The sequence below is a fragment of the Ambystoma mexicanum genome, chromosome 12 (genome assembly GCF_040938575.1).
Source record: "Ambystoma mexicanum isolate Mex_15411 chromosome 12, UKY_AmexF1_1, whole genome shotgun sequence".
Lineage (NCBI taxonomy): Eukaryota > Metazoa > Chordata > Amphibia > Caudata > Ambystomatidae > Ambystoma > Ambystoma mexicanum.
Genome location: NC_090936.1, coordinates 41,254,278 through 41,275,979, shown reverse-complemented (window position 1 = coordinate 41,275,979; position 21,702 = coordinate 41,254,278). Strand labels below are relative to the sequence as shown.

At 45.4% G+C, this 21,702-nt stretch overlaps 1 protein-coding gene across 1 annotated transcript in view; it reads left to right on the top strand.

Moving 5' to 3' along the window:
* LSMEM1 (leucine rich single-pass membrane protein 1) overlaps window positions 1-21,702 on the top strand; it is a 41,840-nt gene that overhangs the window by 5,561 nt on the left and 14,577 nt on the right. Inside the window, exons 2-3 of the mRNA XM_069627910.1 lie at window positions 6,344-6,466; window positions 18,632-18,754. Of these exons, the coding sequence (XP_069484011.1) occupies window positions 6,344-6,466; window positions 18,632-18,754 (246 nt within the window). The remainder of the gene's footprint in view (window positions 1-6,343; window positions 6,467-18,631; window positions 18,755-21,702) is intronic.

Genomic DNA, 21,702 nt, shown 5'->3' with positions numbered 1-21,702 from the left:
GACACCATCACAGGGTCCACTCAAAGGCAATCTGCTCACATCTCTAACCTGACACAAAGGAACACCCAATGTTCACTAACACATACCATGTCCTTCATTACACAGGTGATGCTGGTTACTCTCTAAGCACATTCCTCCTCACACCCTACCGATGGCCTGCCAGTGCGCAGCTGCAAAGTTGCAATACAGTATACTAGGTCAAAGCAGACATTATTGTGCGGGCCATAGGTGGTAAGAAGTCCAGCTTCAGGTGCTCCTGTACACACCCCACATTGTGTGTGACATAATCTATGAGTGTTGCAGAACGTCACAGTATTCAGGGGCATACATGCCACAAGGCCACCGACCCTGGTTGAGCATGCTGCGGAGGCATCATGAGAAAAGAAACAGTTGCTCAACAGCTTCTTCACATGAGCATGTATGCATCTGGAAGGAACAGTGACTGTTCAGAAGTGGGTGTCAGTGGAGAAAGCACAAGTGCCAGATAAGGTTTGGGCACAGTCATCTTCACGAGACACCCATGGACACAGGTATGGGGATATGGCAATGTATTAACAACAGAGCCCTTCCCTATCGTCATGCATCCACTGCTAAAACGTCTTTCTACATGACAATCCAATGACCACATGCGCCCATGTCAGATGCATCATTCTGAGAGGCTAAACTGCCGGAAGCTCAGCCAGGATTAGTTTGCTTGCCCTAGACAATGATTTATCCCCAACAGCCGTGAAAGCACAAATGACCAGGGAGAAGGGTCATTACCACCTCTAAGTGAGGTAGCACACTTATTCAAGATAGGCTGCCAAAATCTGTTTTCTCAAACCTAAAATCACCATTTTGGGTTCTGTAATTTAAAGTATGTTTATTTGTTGTGGGAATATAGTGGTTTTTAACATCATGCTTAATAAAATGGTTAACTATATCAAACAGTAAATGACAGGTAAAGTTCCTTGAATACAGATTTCTGCAGAAGGTGCTTCAACTGACTGCGGGCCCTCACAAATGACATTGAAAGTATATATTCTGCTGCATTAATTCTTGAGTGTAAGTGAAAAGATGAGGTTGGTAGTACCAAAAATGTAATTCTGGAGGGGAGAGTGTCGTAAAAATCAGAAAGTGATAAATCCAAGGTTTTGTATTAAATGTTAACACTACCGTTGCTCTGCACAATATTCCATGCCAAAATTCTGCAGTATGTCTGTGCCATTACTGAAGGGGACAAGCCATTAGCAAATTACTCTTGGTGCTGCCGCCAAAAGTTGCAGTCCAATCTCAATTGCTAGGCCATGTTCCCTCTGCACTGGAACACAATTAACCACATGAACCTTTAGGCCCTGTGTTCTAGCAGTTTGGGAAAGGCTTTTCACATTAGTCACAGAGTCAAGGCTGATTTACAAACAATGGTATGGAAGGCTGACCCGAGCAATGACGGTGGTTATAATTGATTCTGAGACTTTTGCTGATTAGGTACAAGCCAGAACTCATGCAGTGGAACACAGAAGATGGAGATAAAATATGAGGCGCAACACACATCCTATGGGTGTGTTTGCTCATTTACCCACCCTATGACTAGCCATGTCTATGTTAATGCTTCATCACCAAAACCTAACCTTTCTGGAACTCTTTCAGCAAGCTCTATCATAAAGTAACACCAAATGTGTTGCTGTATAGGGCCTGCCAGTGTTATATCTAAGCATTCTTTTGAGTGTTTAGTTATTTAATTGCCTCTGTAGATGAACTCCTGGTGTGATAGCATTCTATTAATGTGTAGCTACAGCCAGTTAATTTTATAAGCAATATCTGTGTCAATGCCTCTGTGACTTGCACTGAAGTCCTGTCTTAAACAAGCAATCACAAAGCCAACAGTTATGGCTGGCATATATGTATTAGACAGACATTAGCCAGGTAACGCCATCAGATGCCCAGTTACACTGTTTTTTAGCTGTTCCCATCTTATGGCCAAGTGGTATGCGTATGGCAGTGCCTGGCAAATACCTATCCATGCCTAATCAAAAGCCTAGGCTTTTGGCTTTGCCAATGCATGTTGGCTTCAGTGTGTCTCCCTAATTAAATGTGCATATGCTCAGATGTGGGTGCCTTGCATGCCATGCCCAGGGAATCAAGCTGCATCTCACTGAGTTGGCCAAACAAGGCCCTTTCTGAAAATTATAAGGCTAGGATGGCAATTATGGGCCAGTTTCAGATCTTCTCATGGGCACTTAGCAGTGGGACTCTGACCTAAATAGAATGTATCTTTGACCGCGTGGAAGCCTCGCCTACTCTGCCAGAACGTTTCATGATTCAAACTGATAAGTACTGACCTGATACCCTTGTTCTGTTTTATTTGTTCGGAAAGCATGATGTAAATCCTGGGTGATGGGTGTCTAGGCTAAGGCGGGAATAAAATTTGAACACCCGCAAAATAACACAAGAGAAGAGCATGTTCTCTAATGTTGCGGTCAGAGTATAAAAGGTGTACATCTTTTAAAAATTAAAAGCAGTATTTAAATATTTTCTAAAGAGTGCAATTAGAGGTGGATTTTACATATGGACAAGGCACAAATGCTCATGCCTCCCTGCTCTGCCTCACGCCCCTCAAATACAAACATCCAGGGCTGATCAGGCCCTCTCTGTGAGGTCTTATCTTTTTAGCGTTTCTCAGAGGTAGATTATTTACAACAGGAAGTGATTAGCCGGCCGAGAGACGAAGGCTGCAGAAAAAGGCCCTGTTTGCCCCTCCAAGGGCCATTATTCATCTTCCCCTCGTGGTAGAGTGGGCTGGAGCCTGTCTCTCCCCTGCTCCACGTAGGAATCACGAATCGAGCAGTCTGCTGCCCACGTGGGACCGTTGCAGACTGTATCACATCTTTCGCAATTTAAGCAGCATTTATTCTGAAAATGCCCATCTGAGAAGTTCGAGCATCACATTGTCCTTTGATCCGTCTTATTTAAACATGGCGGGCGCGCAACTGAAACCTTTTCAACCAATACGATCAGCCGGCAGGCGGAAGCTGGCTGACAGATGAAAGGGCGCAGAAAAGGGCCCTGTTTGCCCCTCCAAGGGCCATTATTCATCTTCCACTCATGGTGGAGTGGGCTGGAGCCATTCTCCCCCTGCTCCAGGAAGGAATCACAAATCGAGCAGTCTGCTGCCCACGTGGGACCGTTGCAGACTGCATCACATCGTGCTTGCTGCTCGCGCTTCTGTGACCATTGCACCTACTGCCCGAATCAACCTGATGTTAGGTGAGAAAACCCATGCAGCAACAATTTAAGCTCTTTATATCGCCGGTGGTCTGGTTTTCAAATGCGTAAATCCACTTGCCCGCACCCGCCGTAAGGAGCGGGTGTGCCTTTATCAAATTGTTTTCATCCATCTGTGCCCATGGCACATAGTGCAGTCTGCCGGTGCCCTTATGTATAAGGGGCATCTGCATCCTTGTCCTACTCCCATCAGTCCTTTTTCCAATTCCTCTCTTCCTTGACACTGTCATCCGGCCAAACCTGTTTCCTTAACCTGCCTTCTTACAAACTTCACAAGAGGTGGCTCAGGTGCTTGTTCTGCCTCCTCGTCGTCATCATCTTCGTACCCATCAAATGCACTCCACCCGTCCTCCACTCCTCGACGGGACCCAAAATTCTCATACCCCAGGCTGTCTGCCCTCTCGTCTCCTTGCCTTTCCTTCTCTAAATGTATGCTTTTTATACCTCTGTTATCTACCCTGAACAAAAAGTCTCCCGTCTTCCATCCATCAGACCCTTGCTCTGCTGGCCTATTGGGCTTTACTTCAACCTGTGTTGCTCGTAAAATATTCAATCCTGTCCCTGCCACTGCCAGTGCCACTTCTAGGTCTCTCTTATTGACATCGGCATATGCTGGGACCTCCGGAGAGGATGCATACTGGATGGTGGGGCTGTCGCTGCAGTAGACCTATAGGTCAGATTGGTGTAACCTGCTGCAGGGTGAGCTGTAAATGGATATATCCCCCCGTGCTCTGCTTGCGCTCTGCCCCCTTTCCTGTACAATCATCAATGCTTTCACATTGTGCTTTCCTCCCCCAAGATCTTCTGTATCCTCACACATCTTCCACAGATCTAATATCTCTTTCCTTTTTTGTTACTGTTTCCCCTTATACCTAGCTGTTAAAAATGTAGACACGTCTTCTAATATTTGTTGTTATGGGATCCCTGCTCTGGCCACGAGCGGGGCATCCCCCCTCCTCTTGTCTGAGTCACCCACTGTTTATGAAATTTCTAAATTCTGTCCCGATACAATGGTAGTGGCTTATACATATACTCTATGGGTATCGCTCCACCCATTGTAATATTCTGTGTGCCTCACTATCTCTACGCCTCAGTTAACGCACTGCGCACGCTGCTGCTGTCCTTCAAAAAAGTCAATCTGTCATTCCCTTCCTCCCAACAAAAAGGCAAAAAACAATTCCATCCACCCCCTTCTTCGCACCCCCCTCCCTCTCTCACACCCCACACACTCAACTCACACCACTAATCACAGAAAATGCCCCTCTGCGGGCCTCCACCCTACACAATAAAAACACAAACAAAACAAGCTAAAATAACAAGCTAAAATAAGAACCACTAATTATGCGGGGCTCCTATTTATTCCCTTTTTTTGTCCACTATACAATGTTTGTGGTACCATTTTATCCCCTCACTCGGGGAGGCTCCCTAGCATTCAATTTTCCTTTCCTTAATATTCTACTTAAAAAATTGATAATATCAAAAAATAAAACAAACCCTACCCATACCACAACAACAATTTCACTCTCTGCACATTCATGCTCTTCGCACTCTCTCATACACTTGCCCCCAACTTGTTATCACTTGCAAGCTATACTCATGTGTGCGTGTTCACCCGAACTCCTCGGTCGCAGGGTTCCAACAACACCGGCCTGCACTCTCTTCAGAGCCGCGCTCCGCTCCAAAGAGCAGGCAGGAATTCTGCAAAGACGACTCCTGCAAGGCCACTCAGGAATACATGTTTTTCGGGACTGGTCGCTGTAGGCGGGTGCAGCCCTTTCGGAGAAGCAGCCTGGACACCTCCACAGGTACGGGGGACACTGGGATCATGTTGGGGTCACCAATTGAAGGCACACCCCTAAACGCTCATACCACAAACAAATAACCACTACGGAAAAAAGGCCAAGAGATTCTTGCAAGGATAACTAGTTTTAAACACAAAATAGATGTGCTAGCAAAGAACTCTGCTGCTGAGGACATTTCTGAGCAAAAAGAGTGCAAGCAAGATCTTAAAAGAGGACACATCGTCATTCATATACAGTAAAACCCACGTGGCTGGTTGGTGCGACCCTTTGCATGGTTGGCCTACTCCATAGAGGATGCCAGGCCATTGGCCCCAGCCCCGTCCATCTGTCTTCCATGACGTGGGGCCAGCCGGGCTCATCGTCTACAGGGAACCAAGGCCGAAAAGACAATTAGTTATATTATTCTAACAGTGCTGCTCTATTACTACACAGGGCACCTGGCATGATCAAGGATTGGTACAGGGGGAAGCTTAAGGTCACTCTGACCCGCACACATTTCACTCATCCCAGCTGCCTCGTACGGCTTCTAAGGCTTCCACCTTCGGTTTTGAGCTATAATGTATTCCTCCACGCACCTTGCATTGCAAATCATGCCACTGTAAAGTACCGATACGGGAACCATTCTCTTAGATCTTTTATGATTGGCTGGTTTACGGACGGGGGCCTGTGGTCAGCTGGTATCTTGGAATTCAGGGGTCTTGGGACTCAGACATTTGTAGGGCTATAACTTGTAGTTGGCTGGGTGGTGGTCAGATGCTCACTCTGGCCTGGTTGTGATAACACACACAGCGAGGCGCCTAGCACTGTCTCATGGCCTTGCAGGATACATTATTTCTCGGGATAAACGCATTGGCAACAGTTTTAGAACAAAGGAGGGTTTCTGTGGAAATTAGCAGCGCACGGTTCTCTCCCAATAGTGCTTGGGCCTATTTAGGTTTCTTCATCAGGTATGCAGCGTGTGTCTAACGCACTGCCATGCAGGCCCTATGTTTCTGCCAGAGCTACAAAATGGCATCTGTTTATATGCAAGCACTAAGTCTAAACATCTACAATTCGATAATATTATAGCCGTGCAGGGTCTCTTAGTACGCCTCCTTCCCCCTGGCACATCACAGGTATCCTCATGGGATTTGCCTCACCCTAAAGTGGGCAGGGGGGTGTTATAGGTTCATTTCCTTCCCTACATTAGCTGAGAAGCAAGCGTCCCCTTAAACACTCTGCCTGTAAGTGCATTCTTTCAGTGCCCGCTCTTCACTCTGCATCATTGCTTGTCCTAGGTACAATGACTGCATCGTCTGATTTGCTCACCCAGGATCAAGAGGGGAAGCTTTATGCAGTCGACTCTCTAAACAACTTGAACAAGCTCAACCTGTGCATTGAGGAAGGCCAAGACTTGATGCGTAAGTAATGCAGATTTAAAGCCTTTAAGTTAGAATGTACATAAACTTCTTTAATCTTGTTTAAGACAGATTGATGTCTCTTACACTTTGATAGCAGACTACGGCCATTTCAACTAGCAGGTCACATACTCCCCAGCGCTCCCAAGTAGCTAGCTCTGGAAGTTCTCCTCCAGTTTATAGATAGGGTTATCAACCCAAGGCAGCAAGCTCTCAAGGGTGCAGACAATCGCAAGGTGGGTATGCAGTGAATGTAATAAATTAAATTATAGAGAATGCTGTAATAATTAAAACGTTATAATGAAAAATATTGAATTTTTTGTTTAAAATGTATATAGGGGTGGGGTAAAGGGTTACGATATGATATTTTATTTGTTTCGCGCTCATACACAAAACGGGTGCGGAGGGGTTTGAGGTGGGAGTAAAAGCATAGGGAAACAGGGCGTTTGGGGGGGGGCCCTAAAATCTTATTTTTTTAAATCGACATTTAGTGTTGTAACATTTCTGTTATTCCAGCATTCTCTGAAAATTAATTTGTTGAAATCACATGTAGCCGGCAGATGTGTTTTACTCTCATAAGGAATCATCGGAGCAGCATAGTCGGATGTTATTCTGAGTGAAGCATTGGGATACTTTTAGCAAACACCATCAAGATTATGATAGGTTTTAAAAATGCACGAAAAAAAGAGTGTGTTCGGTGCCAGCTAAATTGCCGCCCACCACAGTAAAGTACATTAAGATAACAATTTGACAATGCAGTAGAAGCACCACAAGTTTGGACAACTCTTGACCTGAGGGAGCACATTTTCATTTTCATTCTATTATTTGTAAAGCTGTCCCAATGCAGAAATGCAGTGTTTCACACATATGATGCTGCCTCTTCCAGTGGAGTGGACATACCTGGGAAATTAAGCCTGTGTTTCTGCAAGAAGGAATCTGTTTTCCAGATACAAGCAGGTTGCCCTAAATAAAATCCTAAGACTGGGGGGGCCAACCTCTAGTGTTCTATAGGAGAAAACTTTTTACAAGTACATGTGGACATTTTGTGTTCTTACTTGGGCAGGTGACCTAGCAAGAGCAAAATTCTGCCCAGGCGCATGACACATAGCATCGCTCGTGACAAAGCCACGCATTGTCACCAGATTCTATGTCAAGACCGGAGGCGAGCATTATGATTCATCTTCCTTTCTTTCTACTCTTAAGCAGTTTAAAATCTTAGTACTGGTAGTGAGAATGTTGCATAATGCTCATAATACGTAGTAAATGCAATTTGCGTAACTGAGATATGCCGGCGAGCCGGGAGGAGAGTGCAGCTCTTCTGTGCATGCGAATGCGACGCAAAAGGCACGCATCGCGAAGCATTGCATGTCACAGAGCCATGCTGAGGAACTCCTGCAGACCGTGCACAAGCGCTTAATTTGTGCAGAGGCCCAAGAGTGCGGCACAGCTTCCCCGCTGCATCAAGTACAGGAGTCGGAGGGCACGGCAGTGGACATAGACGCTGTACCTTTGGGAGGAAGATATCAATAAAATAAATCAGCTAATGCCGCCCACAAAAAAATTATAATAAAGGACACTTTTAGAAAGAAAGTAATTATTACAGAAATCTTTATAGTGATACGCTCTTCTCAGTGAGAGCGGGTGTGTTGCTTCAGCATGCTGAGTCAGGCAGCGGCACCACCAGCACAAAGTTTCCATTCACAGGCAAGAGCTGATAAGAAGATACCATGGAAGACTATGCCTGGAGTGAGGAGAGCCAAGAGGGCACAGAGCCTAAGAGCGACCTGGTGCTCAGTCTTAAGAAGGTGCTGGAGACTCACTGGTGTAGGCTGTGGCCCAAGGGGTTAGGCCCCTGCAGGAGAGATTAGACACTCTGGAAACCCTGTTGGAGAGCCATAACAAACCGGATCAGAGTGGGAAAGTAAAAGACGTGCCTGCAATAGAGTCCCAATCATAGGGTGACAAACTGGGGAATAAACTGATTCGGAAGAGAAAGGTCTCTTCTACGGCCCCGGGTATAGACCGCAGGGGCATCCAAACAGCCCCAGAGGCAGCCGACGCATTCGGGAAATTCAAAGAAGCTTTTCTCCAGAGATCAGCGGTGCCATGCCTCCAACCCCCTTCCCCAGGGGACGATAATATAGGGGATATGAATAGGACATTGGACACTGATGCCTCAACAGTTGATGAGAGACCTGGAGGTGATTGCAGTGCCCATCCAGTGCAAGAAGAAAACCAGGAAAGAAAAACATGTTGAGGTGCCAGATACAAAAGTATCAGATATTTTTTACCCTGATTGCATTAGAAACCCGAAATCTTCAGACTGACAGCCATCACCTAGACTGGTGTTGTACATGGCGCAAAGGTTAAGGAAACCACTGGAGAAGGAGACGAGGCTCAGCATGTGGTCAGAATGCCCTAGTCCAGTGTTGGCGGGAAAGATAGCGGAAGCACCAGAGGTTGATCCACACATGCTTACATTTCTGACAAAATCCTCGAAAGACCTCCGTAGAGGGCTGGACAGGTCCTGGAAGAGCTGCCAGGTGAAGCTCCTCCATCTGAAAGGCCCAGTAGCCAGGAACATGGACCTGGCCCGAAAGGGCCAGAGACACAGGAGAGCCAATGGACCCAGACATGCTTGTTAACTGGGTACTGTAAGGAACTCATGCTGGCAACAGTAAAGACAGACACAAGTGATCACAGTTCAAGGGTGTTTATTGAACTTTATAATGGGTGAGATAAATGCCTAATCTAAACCTAAATCTAAGATGGGAGCATGCTACGACCATCAAATAACAATAAGGCAGTCCTAGTGGCGTCTTGTGATATAAAAAGGGCCTATACGAAAAAAGAAACTATTGCCAAATCATTACTACTAAATTCCAAAATAGTGTGGGATAATGTTTGCCAGCAAAGAAAGAAGTGTTCACAAATGATGAGTCAGGATTGTATGGCTGTGTCTCCCTTCTCCACATTTGAAGCATGGGACAAGGCGGGACTCTCGAGCACAGCACCCTCCTTGGCCTTGTCAGTACGAGGTTCACAGTTGCAGTTCAAATGATATCAAACCCCATTCAGAGGCTGTCTCTTTCCTGACAAAAGTCTCTTGTCTTACAAGGTCTGCTGATTCTGAAATAACAAACAAACAAAAGTTCTTTGGGCGATTGCTCTTTGTCCCTGGGATCTCCCTCTGCCGAGCTTGGATCCTACTTGCAAAAACGGGCCTCACTGCGTCAGGTTCACTACAGCATTTCTTCAACACAGTTCATCTATTCCTCATACAGTTCATATATTACTCTGTTTCATCAGAGAGCAGGGGTTTTCCTTCTCCTAGCTTTCTTTCTGCATCCCTCTGTTGGGTTCACACTTGCATATTATCACAGTTCACAATCATAGTGGAAAGCGGGGTTCCCTTCCCCTACCTTTCCTCTGGCAACGGGTCAGAGACTTTGATTGTATAAGGAATTTGACCTAACCCTTATAGGACCACTCTGACGCCTCACACCACCCTTTCCTAGGGCTTCTGGTTCCTGTAGATTCAAAGAATAGATCTCGGTCAGAGTCTTTTGACTAAGCAACCAGCTGGTGCCGGACCCCTCTGCACCTTGACCTCAACTGGGCTTTCCTTCAAGTGCATTCACATACACAAGTTATTTATCTTTCAGATTCTTTGGTTTTGAAAATGTTGCCACTTGCAACCTTGGGATCAACACAGTTTGGTTTACTATCAGCTTTCTCTGACTCACCTGCTGTGCGGAACCCGTTGGCTTCTTTGTTCTCTGGAGTCAAGGATAGTACCGCAGTAGCCAGCTTGCCTCTCTGCCTGTGTTATCAAAGCAGGAGGCCCCGTGTATCATTGACATCTGCTGCTTCGCACGCTGGCTGCAATTCTCGTTCTTAAAATTTACCTTTCAGATGCTTTGTGGATCTGAGGTGAAAAGGGCAAGAGCAGTGCCCCCTTCGTCGTCCTTCCAGGTCTCACCGCTTTCCTTCTCCATCTCCGTTTGAACTGCCAGTTTCGTGTAGCTGGCACCTCGTGCGTTCGGCCCTGCCCAGCTGGAAGTGTGCTTTCGTGCTGCGCCTTTTATCCCTGTGGGGAAGGTAAAGGGTCATCAGGTGTGCGTGATCATTGTCATTTGCCTGACTCTGCCTGACCCGTGTTTGGGACAGGTAAACGGCTCTGGTGTCAGTCCGTTATCCGTTACAGTGTAAAAAAGTGTTTGTGTGGGAAAGGGTGTTACAGGGAAGAGGATACCACGTCTCAACCCTCTGTGTCCCACTTCCACTGTCAACTGGGTAGTTTTCCTCCTCCTGAGCTGATGTCTTCTTCTGGCTGCTTCTTCCTTTTCTTCCACAGGCTTCCTTTTTTTGTGTAAGTAAGGCCTGCCACGAGAGGAAGCCACTGTTTGTTTGTTTGTTTGTTTGTTTGTTTGTTTTATTCACTTATAATGCGCACCAAACCCGAAGGTAGCTGTGCGCAGCAGTACAGAACAAGCAAGGCTTAGGTACAATTACAGGATACATAGATAGCAAAATACACACATTTGAGATGTATACAGTCAAGTACACGTTACATGTAGGCAGAATATATACAGACTACAAGGAAGACAGCATGTTCAGGCACTGGTAGGATAAAGCGTCCCTGACCAGCGGGGAAAAGATAAGAATGTACACATAGGTAGTAAAATAGGGTCTATCAAATATCTACACTGGTAGGTGTCATGGTTTAAATAGGAGCTGGTAGGCTAGTCATTTACGGATTACAGCAGGTTGATGTAATTAGGTCTGAATATCAGAAAGGGCTGCACCTCCCGTAAAGGGTGGGGCAACCGGTTCCAGAGTTGGACTGCTCGTACCTGGAAGCTATCTCCCCCAGCCTTGGTTAGTCTGAATCTTGGTATGATAAGGCTGTTGGCATTGGAGGTTCTTGCTGGTCGGGTGGAGTTTCTCTTTTGGAATTTGTCTGTGAGATAGCTTGGTGCGGCATTGTTCAGGGCTTTGTGAACAAGGGATGCCACTTTTTGGTGGATTTTCTTTTGGGTGGACAGCCAGTTATTATGGCGCCTGATCCTGGAAATGTGTGATCTTTCAGACACACCAAGAGCTGCTCGCAAGGTGTTATTTTGTAAGATTTGGATTCTTTGGATGATGGATTCATTAGCACAAATGTAGAGGGCATTACAGTAATCAAGCCTGGATAGAATCAAGGCTCTAGCTAGGATAATGCAGTTGTTATCTGAGAGAAAATGTTTGCCGGCTCTGATGAGTTTACAGATGTAAACTATGGCAGATGCCATAGATTTCACCTGTTTGTCAAAAGAGAGGGTAGAATCCAGATAAAATCCAAGGGTCTTCAATTCCTTGGACACCCTGATGATATTACGGTCAATCTCGAATGAGGTGTAGCCCTGGCTCAGTTTCTTGACTTTAGCGTGAGTTCCTAGGATGATGAACTCCGTTTTGTCATCATTCAGGCATAGACCATGAGTAGCCATCCATGCCTGAATGATGATATACACCATATTCACCAAGGCCAAATCCTTGTTGTAATCCCCAGAAAGCGGGAGGAGAATCTGAGTATCATCTGCGTAGTTAGTGTAGGTGATACCAAGAAGGACTAGATCGCCAAAAAGGGGCTTGGTAAATATATTATATAGGGTAGGGGAGATGCAGGAGCCCTGAGGAACTCTGCACAGGATCGGGTCGGCTGCTGCTGCTGGGGAGAACACCCTCATGGTCCTGTCGCTAAGGAAAGACTCGATCCAGGTTATAGCCTCTTTAGAAAAGTGTCCCGCTGAATCTAGGTGGTTGCAGAGGACCCTGTGGTCCACAGGGTCAAATGCAGCCAAAAGATCCAGCAACAGGAGGAAAGCCCTTTTTCCTTTGTCTTGTAACTCATCTATTTGTCCTTTCAAGTCAATGAGGGTGGTCTCTGTAACGTGTTGGGGTCGGAATCCTGATTGGCGTACTCCTAAGAGCTTATGTTGTTCCAAACATTTTGGTATTTGGTTATAAGCCATTTTGTCTAAGATTTTAAGCAGAAAATGTACTGTTGTGATTGGACGGTAGTTTGTGGGTATAAGTGGGTCAAGGGTTTGCTTTTTGAGCAAGGGTAGTACCCAGGATTGTTTTAGATTAGTCGGTACAGTGCCGGACGTGAATGAAGCGTTGACAAGTTTCGAGATGAAAGGGGAGAGATCCCTGGCAGCATCTTTTATGAGCTGGGCCGGGCATGGGCCACCCTGGCAGTTTGATGACTTAAGAGAGAGGATAACTTTCTCCACCTCAAGGATAGAGGTTTTGGAAAACATAAATCGTACAGCTAGGCCCAGTTCCTTAGGAGCGGGGTCTGTAGGTTGTTGGTATGGGGTGGCTGAATGATAGAGGCATTTATTTGGCAATTTTCTGTTGGAGCATGGTTATTTTGTTTGATAGTGCTTGTTGAATATCAGAGCACCATGTTTTATCTTTGGAACATGTGTCCGGAATGGGGATGGGTGACTCTAGTTCCTTGAGAATGGTAAACAGTTCCCTCATGCTCGAGTTAGCATTAGATATGCGTTTGTTAAATGAGTTTTGCTTGGCTAGGTGGATTTCCTTTTTGTATAGAGAGGGGGAGCAGCTTCTCTTAAGTAGTCAAAGATCCTTTAGTTCGAGGGTAAACCATTCGTTTAGGTGGGGTTTGGGTTTACTCGGTTTAAGTTTTAGAGGGGCGATATTGTCCAGGGTGGATAGCATGATTTTGTTATACTCATTGACAAGTGTTTCGCGGTCCAGGTGATCCGCTAGTAGAATAAGATTAGGAACGTTGCAGTCAGCTGGACCCTCCCGGGACGGCCCTGCATAGGGAAAAAGCCAAAAGGCACAAAAACAAACCTGGATCGAGTAGGTAGATGCCAAATTCTGACTCCTCTTTCAGAGCCAATCTCCTCATATGTAAAATGGGTTGTAGGTATCCATCGGGTTGTCAGCAGGGCAGGTATGGTGAGATGTGGGTTCTGTTCTGTGAGGTACCAGACAGGGGTATCAGGTGGAGAGGAGCCGGACAGTAGGACTCGGGCTACCCAGAAGAAACCAGGCTCCGTCGGAGCGCAGCAGCGGCTGCTTGTTCCGAGGAGACAGTGAAGTGGGACCAGGGACAAGCGCAGTGGCGCAAGCCACAAAATGAGGTAAACAGCTTGCATGAGAAAGAAGCGAACCACCGGAGAAACTGGAGAGAAGAGGGAAGACAGGAAGACGGAGAGACCAGGAAAAGCGGAAAGAACAGCCACTTGGACGATAGATCTCCTGGGTCTAGCAGGTGAGAAACCTTCAGGTTTCTCAAAGCACAGACAGTGGTGTGTCTTTTGGGCAACACAAATTGTGCCCTATCCTCTGAGAGACGCAAAGGAATGTTTCTTAAGATAGATGCCAAACTAGGGGACCTAGAGTCCTATGTGGTCGGTGCAGCGGCTCAAGACCTCCTCTTCGGCGAGGCGTTAGCTAAGGAGATGGGGAAATTTGTCGGGACATACTCTGCTCTGGAGAAGGCCCAGTCGTCTATCAAGAAGATATTCTCAAAAAACGTTTTTTGCCAGGACCGGCCTGGCCATTACAGAGATCGTCGGAAATCTTCTCAAAAAGGTCCTCAGAGGTCCAGGGCTCAATATTGGGAGTCCAGACAGTAGGGTTCATTCTTCCCGGCGTGCAGTAGAAATACCAGAGGGCGCAGAGGGAGGTCCTATGGCAGATACCAAAATACGCAAACAGGTGAGACTGACCGTTCATGCCTACCCTCCGGTGAGGGGGAGAACCGCTCTCCATATGTACACTGGCGTATGCTATCTAGCAATGCTTGGGTATTGCAGACAGTGGCGGGCTTCAAGCTAGAATTCTTACAGAGTCCCACGCAGACCTGTGTACCTGGTCTCATGCACTTGTCCCAAAGGGAGGCACAGCTGCTGAACACTGAATTGCGCCATCTTAGCGAGAAGAGGGCCATAGAGCACAGCCCGTTAGCACAAGCCTCCTTCATCAACAACATGCTCTTGGTCCACAGGAAGGACAAAGTCATGCCCGTTATAAATTTGAAGAAACTCAATGAGTGTATGTTGTACAGGCATTTCAAAAAGAAGGGAATTCACCTCCTCAGGGGCATCTTCCACAAGGACGATTGGCTCACCTGATTGGATTTCAATGACGCATACTTGACGATCCCAGTGGCACAGGACAACAGAGCATGCCTCAGCTTCAGGTGGCGAGACCAAGTTTGGCAATTCAAGATTCTGCCAATCGGGATTTCCTCAGCGCTGTGGTCATTCACCAAATTGATGAGACCCGTCACAGCAGCGATCATAGAAAGAGATGGATTAGGGCCATAGTGTATCTAGACCACACTCTTATCCTAGCAAGCAACAGACGCGATCTGGTAGAGCAGACTCAGTGATTGAAGGACTTCCTGGTGTCCCTGGGGTTCCTTATCAACCTAGAGAAGTGAGAGTTCAAGCCCAGGAAGAGGATCAACTTCCTTGGGTTCATAGTGGACACCAAGTCAGCGACTCTTGAGTTCCCAGCGAAGAAAGTGCTGGATTTCAAGAAAGAGATCACGGTATGTCTCAGGAAGACAGTCGAATCTCTCAGGATGGTAGCGAGAATTGTAGGGTTGCTAGCCTCATCAATTCAGGACATATTTCCAGGGACTCTGTACTATCAGGCCCTGCAGAGATTGAAGGTCAGACACCTTCAACAGGGTCTGAAATACCACCAGATGATTCCGCTAGACCTGGAAGGGAGGACGGAACTCCAATGGTGGCTCCGCAACATGGAAGCACGGAATGGATGCACCATTTTCGGAGATGTCCTGGAATTAGTGGTAGAGTCAGGCACCAGCACAGTAGGATGAGCGGGCAAGATGCAGGGCCGTAGAGACAGGAGAAAGTGGGCCCCGAGAGTTAGATCTTCATATAAATTGTATCGAGCTTCTGGCTGGGATGTTCGCCATCAAAGCTTTACAAAAGAATAGACTGCTGTATCTTGCTCAAGATGGACAACGGGTCAGCAGTTCTCTGCATAAATCATCTGGTGGGGGCACGAGATCCAAAATCCTAGCAGAGTTAGCAAAGGAGTTCTGGCATCATTGTCTAGAGTAAAGGATATCAGCTACAGTAGAATACATGCCAGGCAAACTCAACATAGTGGCGGACTGTAATTTCCAGCATCTTACGGACACCAGCAACAGGGACATTTTCCAGAAGATAGTGGATGTGTGGGCCTTTTCGTCTCTAGACTGAATGCCCTGATGCCCAGATTTTTCAGCTGGAGATTAGATCCAGACGCCTTAGGTACAGATGCATTTCTGCATAGCTGGCAGGGCAATCTCCAGTCGTTCCTTCCGTTCATCATGATGAGCAGGGTCTTGGCAAAGATTTGGAGATGGTGATAATAGCCCCACCTGGAAATCGCAAGCGTGGTTTCCAGTTCTGATGGAACTTTCCTCGGATCTCCTGCAAGCCCTTCCTCAGAGGGATGACCTGTTCACAGACCCAGCTGGATAATTTCATCTTCTGAGAGTGACAGGAGCACTCCCGATGCAGGGTGTCGGGAGACAGTGGAGCATGCCAGACATTTCGGGCCATGCTGCCCAACTCAATAAAGAATCATGGGCTCACTCCACCCTCAGGAGCTATGACACTGCATGGAACAAGTGGGAGCTCTGGTGTCAACAACAGAGTATTTATCTTGTTTCTGCACCTGTAGTGCAGGTTCTCAATTTTGTAGCTTCATTAGTGGACAACGGTAGAGTGTTCAGGACTTTAGAAGTCTATAGATTGGCCATATCGGCGGGTCATAGTCTGGTAGACGTGGTCGCAGTAGGACAGCACCCAGCGGTGGTGCAGCTTGGCAAAGGAGTGAAATTGCACACTTCCCCCTGCCGAGGTACACATTTGTATGGGACATCGACATAGTCCTGCATTTCATAGTAAATAAATATTTATATTTGGCACAGCTCTCGAGTAAGCTGGCGATGCTGCTGTGTTTGGCTTTGTGTAAGAGAGTGTTGGACATCAAGGCCTTAGATTTTGATAGGAAGGTCTTAAGCCCCAAACAAGTGACGTTTTCTATCGCTAGGAGGACTAGGACTCCTACAACTAGGAGGACTAGGACTAGGACTAGGAGGACTAGGACTAGGACTAGGAGGACTAGGACTAGGACTCCTTCGTATTGTACCCTTACTTACCCGGGCAACCGCAGCTTTGTGTAGCTTCTTTCATTAGAGTGTATGAGGCTAGGACAGCCAAAATGAGACCAGCAGCAGTGACGCAGCTACTGATTGCGCAAAGGAGACTGTCTAAGGCGTTGGCTACAGCCACTATAGCCAGGTGGGTACGTGAGATTATATACCAAGCAGGCATGGATGTGTTTAGGTTCGGCACGCATTCAGTGAGGGGAGCATTCGCTTCCAAGGTATATGAGTCAGGGACCAGTTTGCATGATATCCTGCGTACAGCGGATTGGCCTAATGATGGTGTTTTTAAAGCTTTTTATTTCAAACCTATCAGCGGTGGAGACAGTAATTAGGAGCTTTGAACAAGCATAATGCTTGCCCCCGTCTTGTCATAGAATGAAGATTACTGAGGCTTATAGTGCAGGGAGTCTTGATTCTTTTAAAGACACAGAGGCAAGCATTATTCCCGCCCAGCATATGCGCAATGAGTGACAGTTATCACTCTGGTATCAGGTGTCACATATGCCCACCCTCATGCTCTTATTATCGTTCTGCAGGAGAAGATCAGAAGACCAGCTGATGTCTACAGATTTGGTTGTGATGTCGGAGTAGAGACGGCAGGATCTGCACGATTGGTAGTTTTCAAATGTTGGCGTTTCTCTCCAGTTGCCTAGAGGATACTCTCCTGCACAGAAGGAGTTTGGCGCATCAAGGAAGAGGAAGGGACCTGGACAGGATGTGAGGTGTTAGGTCCAGAGAGAGGATTCCAAGGACTGTCAGGGACATGTAGTTTCCTAAGAAAAAAATAAAACAAGAAAAAATGAAGTTGTTATAAGTTTCAAAGTACTAAGATTTTGAACTACTGAAGAGTAGAAATAAGGAAGTTGAGCCATAATGCTTGCCTCCGTGTCTTTAATAGAATGAAGACTGCCTGCACTTTAAGCCTAGATAATCGTCATTATCCAGCAAACTTTCCCTGGGCAAGGACTTTAGTTACTTCTTTGTCATGCATCCGTCTGCCTGACATTGTGCAGAGGTTTAAATCCCCCATGAGCATAAGGACTGGCTCAGACTTCAGATGCGTGCCTGGTATTCCTCAAAGGATGGGCGCGCTGTGCCCCTTCCTTTGGTGATGTTTTCATCATACCTTGGCTGCAATCTACTCCCTGCTGCTTCTTATTGAGAGGCGATTAATCACCCCTCCAGCAGGAGTCTATTTCCTCTGGTGAACCTCTGGTTTCCAATGTGAAATCAGCTGAGGAAAAGCCAAATATTGACGATACATACTTGGTTTCAGATACACAAATTATCTCTTCTTTCCAAGATTCGGAGAACTTTTATTCTTTCTGTGCAAATTCAAATCTACTTTCTAATGTGGTGCTTACTTCGTCTTGGAAAACCCTAAAATGTTCCCCTGGAAAACCATTTTTGTCACATGCCTTCCCATTCATGAGCTGTCAAATAACCTCTTATATTTATTTTAATCTTACTTAACTGAAAAGAATACATTTTTACTAAGAATATAAGTATTTATAAACACATCTTATATACAATAAAACATATATATCACTTTGTGCTCAAACAAAATATTGAATTAGTACCTATCATCTAGAACTTAGAACACAACAATAGATTAAACAATACATTTCATAACACATATTAAAAAGTTAAAACGTCCATCTAAATGTACATATAACATCACACGATTCCATGTAATTACTAATAAAATGGTTGATTATAACTTGTTCCCTATTTCTTTATCCAGACTGAACAACCTGTTTTTCAGGGGTAAATACTGATGGCCAAATATTTCTTTAATTAGAGCTTTTACAAGAGATTTGTTTTACTCAAGTCTTAAATAACAGCCGGCCAGAGCAAAGCTTAGCATTCAGTTAGAGCTGTAAGCACAGAGTCCTGTCCTCTGCTTTAGGTAGGCTTGTCATTTCATTGTGTCTTTCTTACAGAGGAGAAGAGCACACCATCACTTCCCTGGAGCACCATGAAGCGGCAGTGCATCTGCCTACTGATGCTGATCATGGCTGTGGCAGTGCCCTTTATACTCGTTTCACATGTTGCCATATTCTTTGGTGAGTCAAATCCCAATGAAAAAGCTGATTGGTGTGTACATTGGATACATAGTTGCTTCTTTTGCACTGCAATATTCTCAAAATCACACTTTCCTCTTGATGGAACACAACTTCACCTGCAACAAAATCAGTCTTTGGGAAGGAACATATTAATACCATAACTCTATTTAGCATTAAGGATGAAGGAATCTTAATTGGCGATGTGTGAAACTGGTATACAGTGAATGTAACGAAAAATAAATAACGAATGACAATTATAACGAAATGAAAATAATGAAAAACGACTGAATTACTTAAAGAAAATATATGAGGCGGTGGGGGTAAAGGGTTGCATCTTGTGGAGAGGGGTTTGGGCTGGGTTTTTAGCTAGGGGAAACACGTTTTTTTGTTATTTTTGATTAATTAAAATTTAATTCAGTATTTATTGATTTGCTTTTTGACATGGAACCGACAAATTATGAATTTACTTTCCACTTGTGCCTCTGGGGACATTTTGTGTCATGCATCCCTGCTAAAAACAAATGTTCTGTTTTTATTATCAATAATTATATGAAAACTCTTAAAACAAATACTGCCAAAAATGACTTTACAGAATTGTGTTTTTCTGCAAAAAGAATGAAAACAGCACCTAATTTGCTGAAAAGCAGCAAATGTTGAACTTCAGATTTTGTTTACAGCACAGGAAGTGTAAAACCTCAAGTAAATAGTAAATATATTTACCTGACTTTTAAACTTATTTTCCTGGAATTACAAGCATATCCTTTTCTGCAGACATTATTTACTGCAAATTCACCTATGGCATTTCGTTTTGAATATTGCAATATTGTATGTTCCTTTGTGATCAAACGAGCATTGTTCTTCCCTGTGTGTGCATACATTACAGGGCCTGCGGTAGCGGCCGTCTAGTTATGGTTAAGTTGCTAAATCCATAGGAAGACCTCTTTTTGGGCAGATTATAACTTTGCTCCTCCTGGACGAATCCTCACCAAACTTTGCAAAGAAAGTATATGGCCCGCTCTGAATATTTTTTCACAGTTTGGTGAGGTTTCGTCAAGGGGGGGCAAAGTTATATTGGGGTCCCCATTTTTTTTCTACATAAACTGAATGCAGAAAACTTTGCTCACGCCTACAGGCCAAACTGCTGGGCAGATTTTCACCAAATTTGCGGCAGGAGCGGCGGCTCGGTCCCGAAAGCGTGCTTTTGTAAATCCGTTCGGTAGTGTTTTTTAAAACGACCAAAAAGTAGGTCCAAACAATTAATGATATCTGGGTTCGGTCAGCGGACCCTTTTCCCTGTTCGGTCTGTGGACAGAGCTCCGATTGGCTTAGAAGGCAATGTGGCGGACATCGGACGCACCCACTGATTGGACGGTGAAAAGCGTGAAGTGCGTCATATTTTTGGAAATGCCCGCCCTCTTGGATTCGCGGACAGCGGCTGGTGTCCGCGGACATCGCGGTAAAAACATATGAAAAAACACAACATAGCACTTATCAAATTTATCAAATAATCTATGGGGAGGTGAGGGGTGATGAGTATGGGATGGGAAATAGCTGAAAGAAGCAAAAAAACATGCACTTTTCACCGTAAAAGTCTTAAAACAGTCCGGATGTTCGCGAACAAAGTTCGCGGACACCTCTGCATTACAGGGTTGGTGAAAAGCAGTTCTTGAATGGCTTATAACTTTGGCGCCATTTAAGAAAACTACATGAAATTTTGCATTTATATTCTTGGCCTGATTCTGAATGAGTTTGCAAAGTTTGGTTGGATTCTGTCAAGAGGGGGCAAAATTAGAGGGGTGGTCCCAAAATAATGTAAAGGCTTATAAATGAGCTGCTATTTGACGAATCTACACTTAAGTTGGCAAGCTGATAATAGATCTATATATAAATGTTTTTGCGATGTATGGTGGGATTTTGTGAAGAGGGGGTCAAATTTGAGGGGGGGTCCCAAAATATTGTAAAAAGGCTTATAAATGTGGTGCCATTTGACGAATCTACACAAAGGTTTGCAAAACGATTATAGATCTAGATATACATGTTTTTGCAAAGTCTGGTGGGATTCTGTCAAGAGGGGGCAAAATTAGAGAGGGCATCCAAAAATATTACGAAATGATTTTTGATCTAGATATAAATGTTTTTGTAAAGTCTGAATGGATTTTGTCAAGTGGGGGCTAAGTTATATGAGTATTCTATGTGCATACATTTGACACTTTTGAAAAAATAAAACATGGGTGGGTTTCCAAGAAACTTGTGTAAGGAGCATCGGCAAAGACCTGAAAGAATGGTTTTGCAAATGTGCCCTTGTTTTATTTTTTGACAAGTGTCATAATGTAGGTACAAAAAAAAAGTGACATACCTTTTGTGACTGAGGTGTAGCATGTGGCCATGGGCAGTGGCCACATGGTCTGGGTCATGGAATAAGGTCATGATCCGGACAATCTGGCTACTGTCCATGACCATGAGGGACAACACATGGGGTTTAAGTGGCCATGTCCACCTGGGACCGGCTTTGTGGTAAAGTTATTCGAAAGTGGGATAGCTTTGAAAGGGAAGAAAAATGTGCTTGTGGTAATATGGTGATAGGTTTCTCTCTTTGCCTTTTGCGGGCTGCCATGGAAAGCGAAGAAGGGCCCTGTATGGAACCCCGCCTTCCCTTTCCATGTTGGCCATCTTGGAAAAGAATTTTCCTTCCTACACCGGGATAATGCAGGGTTCCCGCTTTGGGAACCGGGGGTGCTAATGGCCTTCATCCCCCATTTCAGGGGCTGGAGTGGGGGAATAATGGTCCAGAGACCTTGTTATCCACCCTCGCTTCACTTGGGCTGATAACTTGGGCTGCCGGGTTGGTATCCACTGCTCCAGTCCCTGGGACGGGGGATGAATGCCACAATATTCCCATTAGCATGACAGAACATACTAATGGAAATGTTAGAAAATCGTATTGAGTC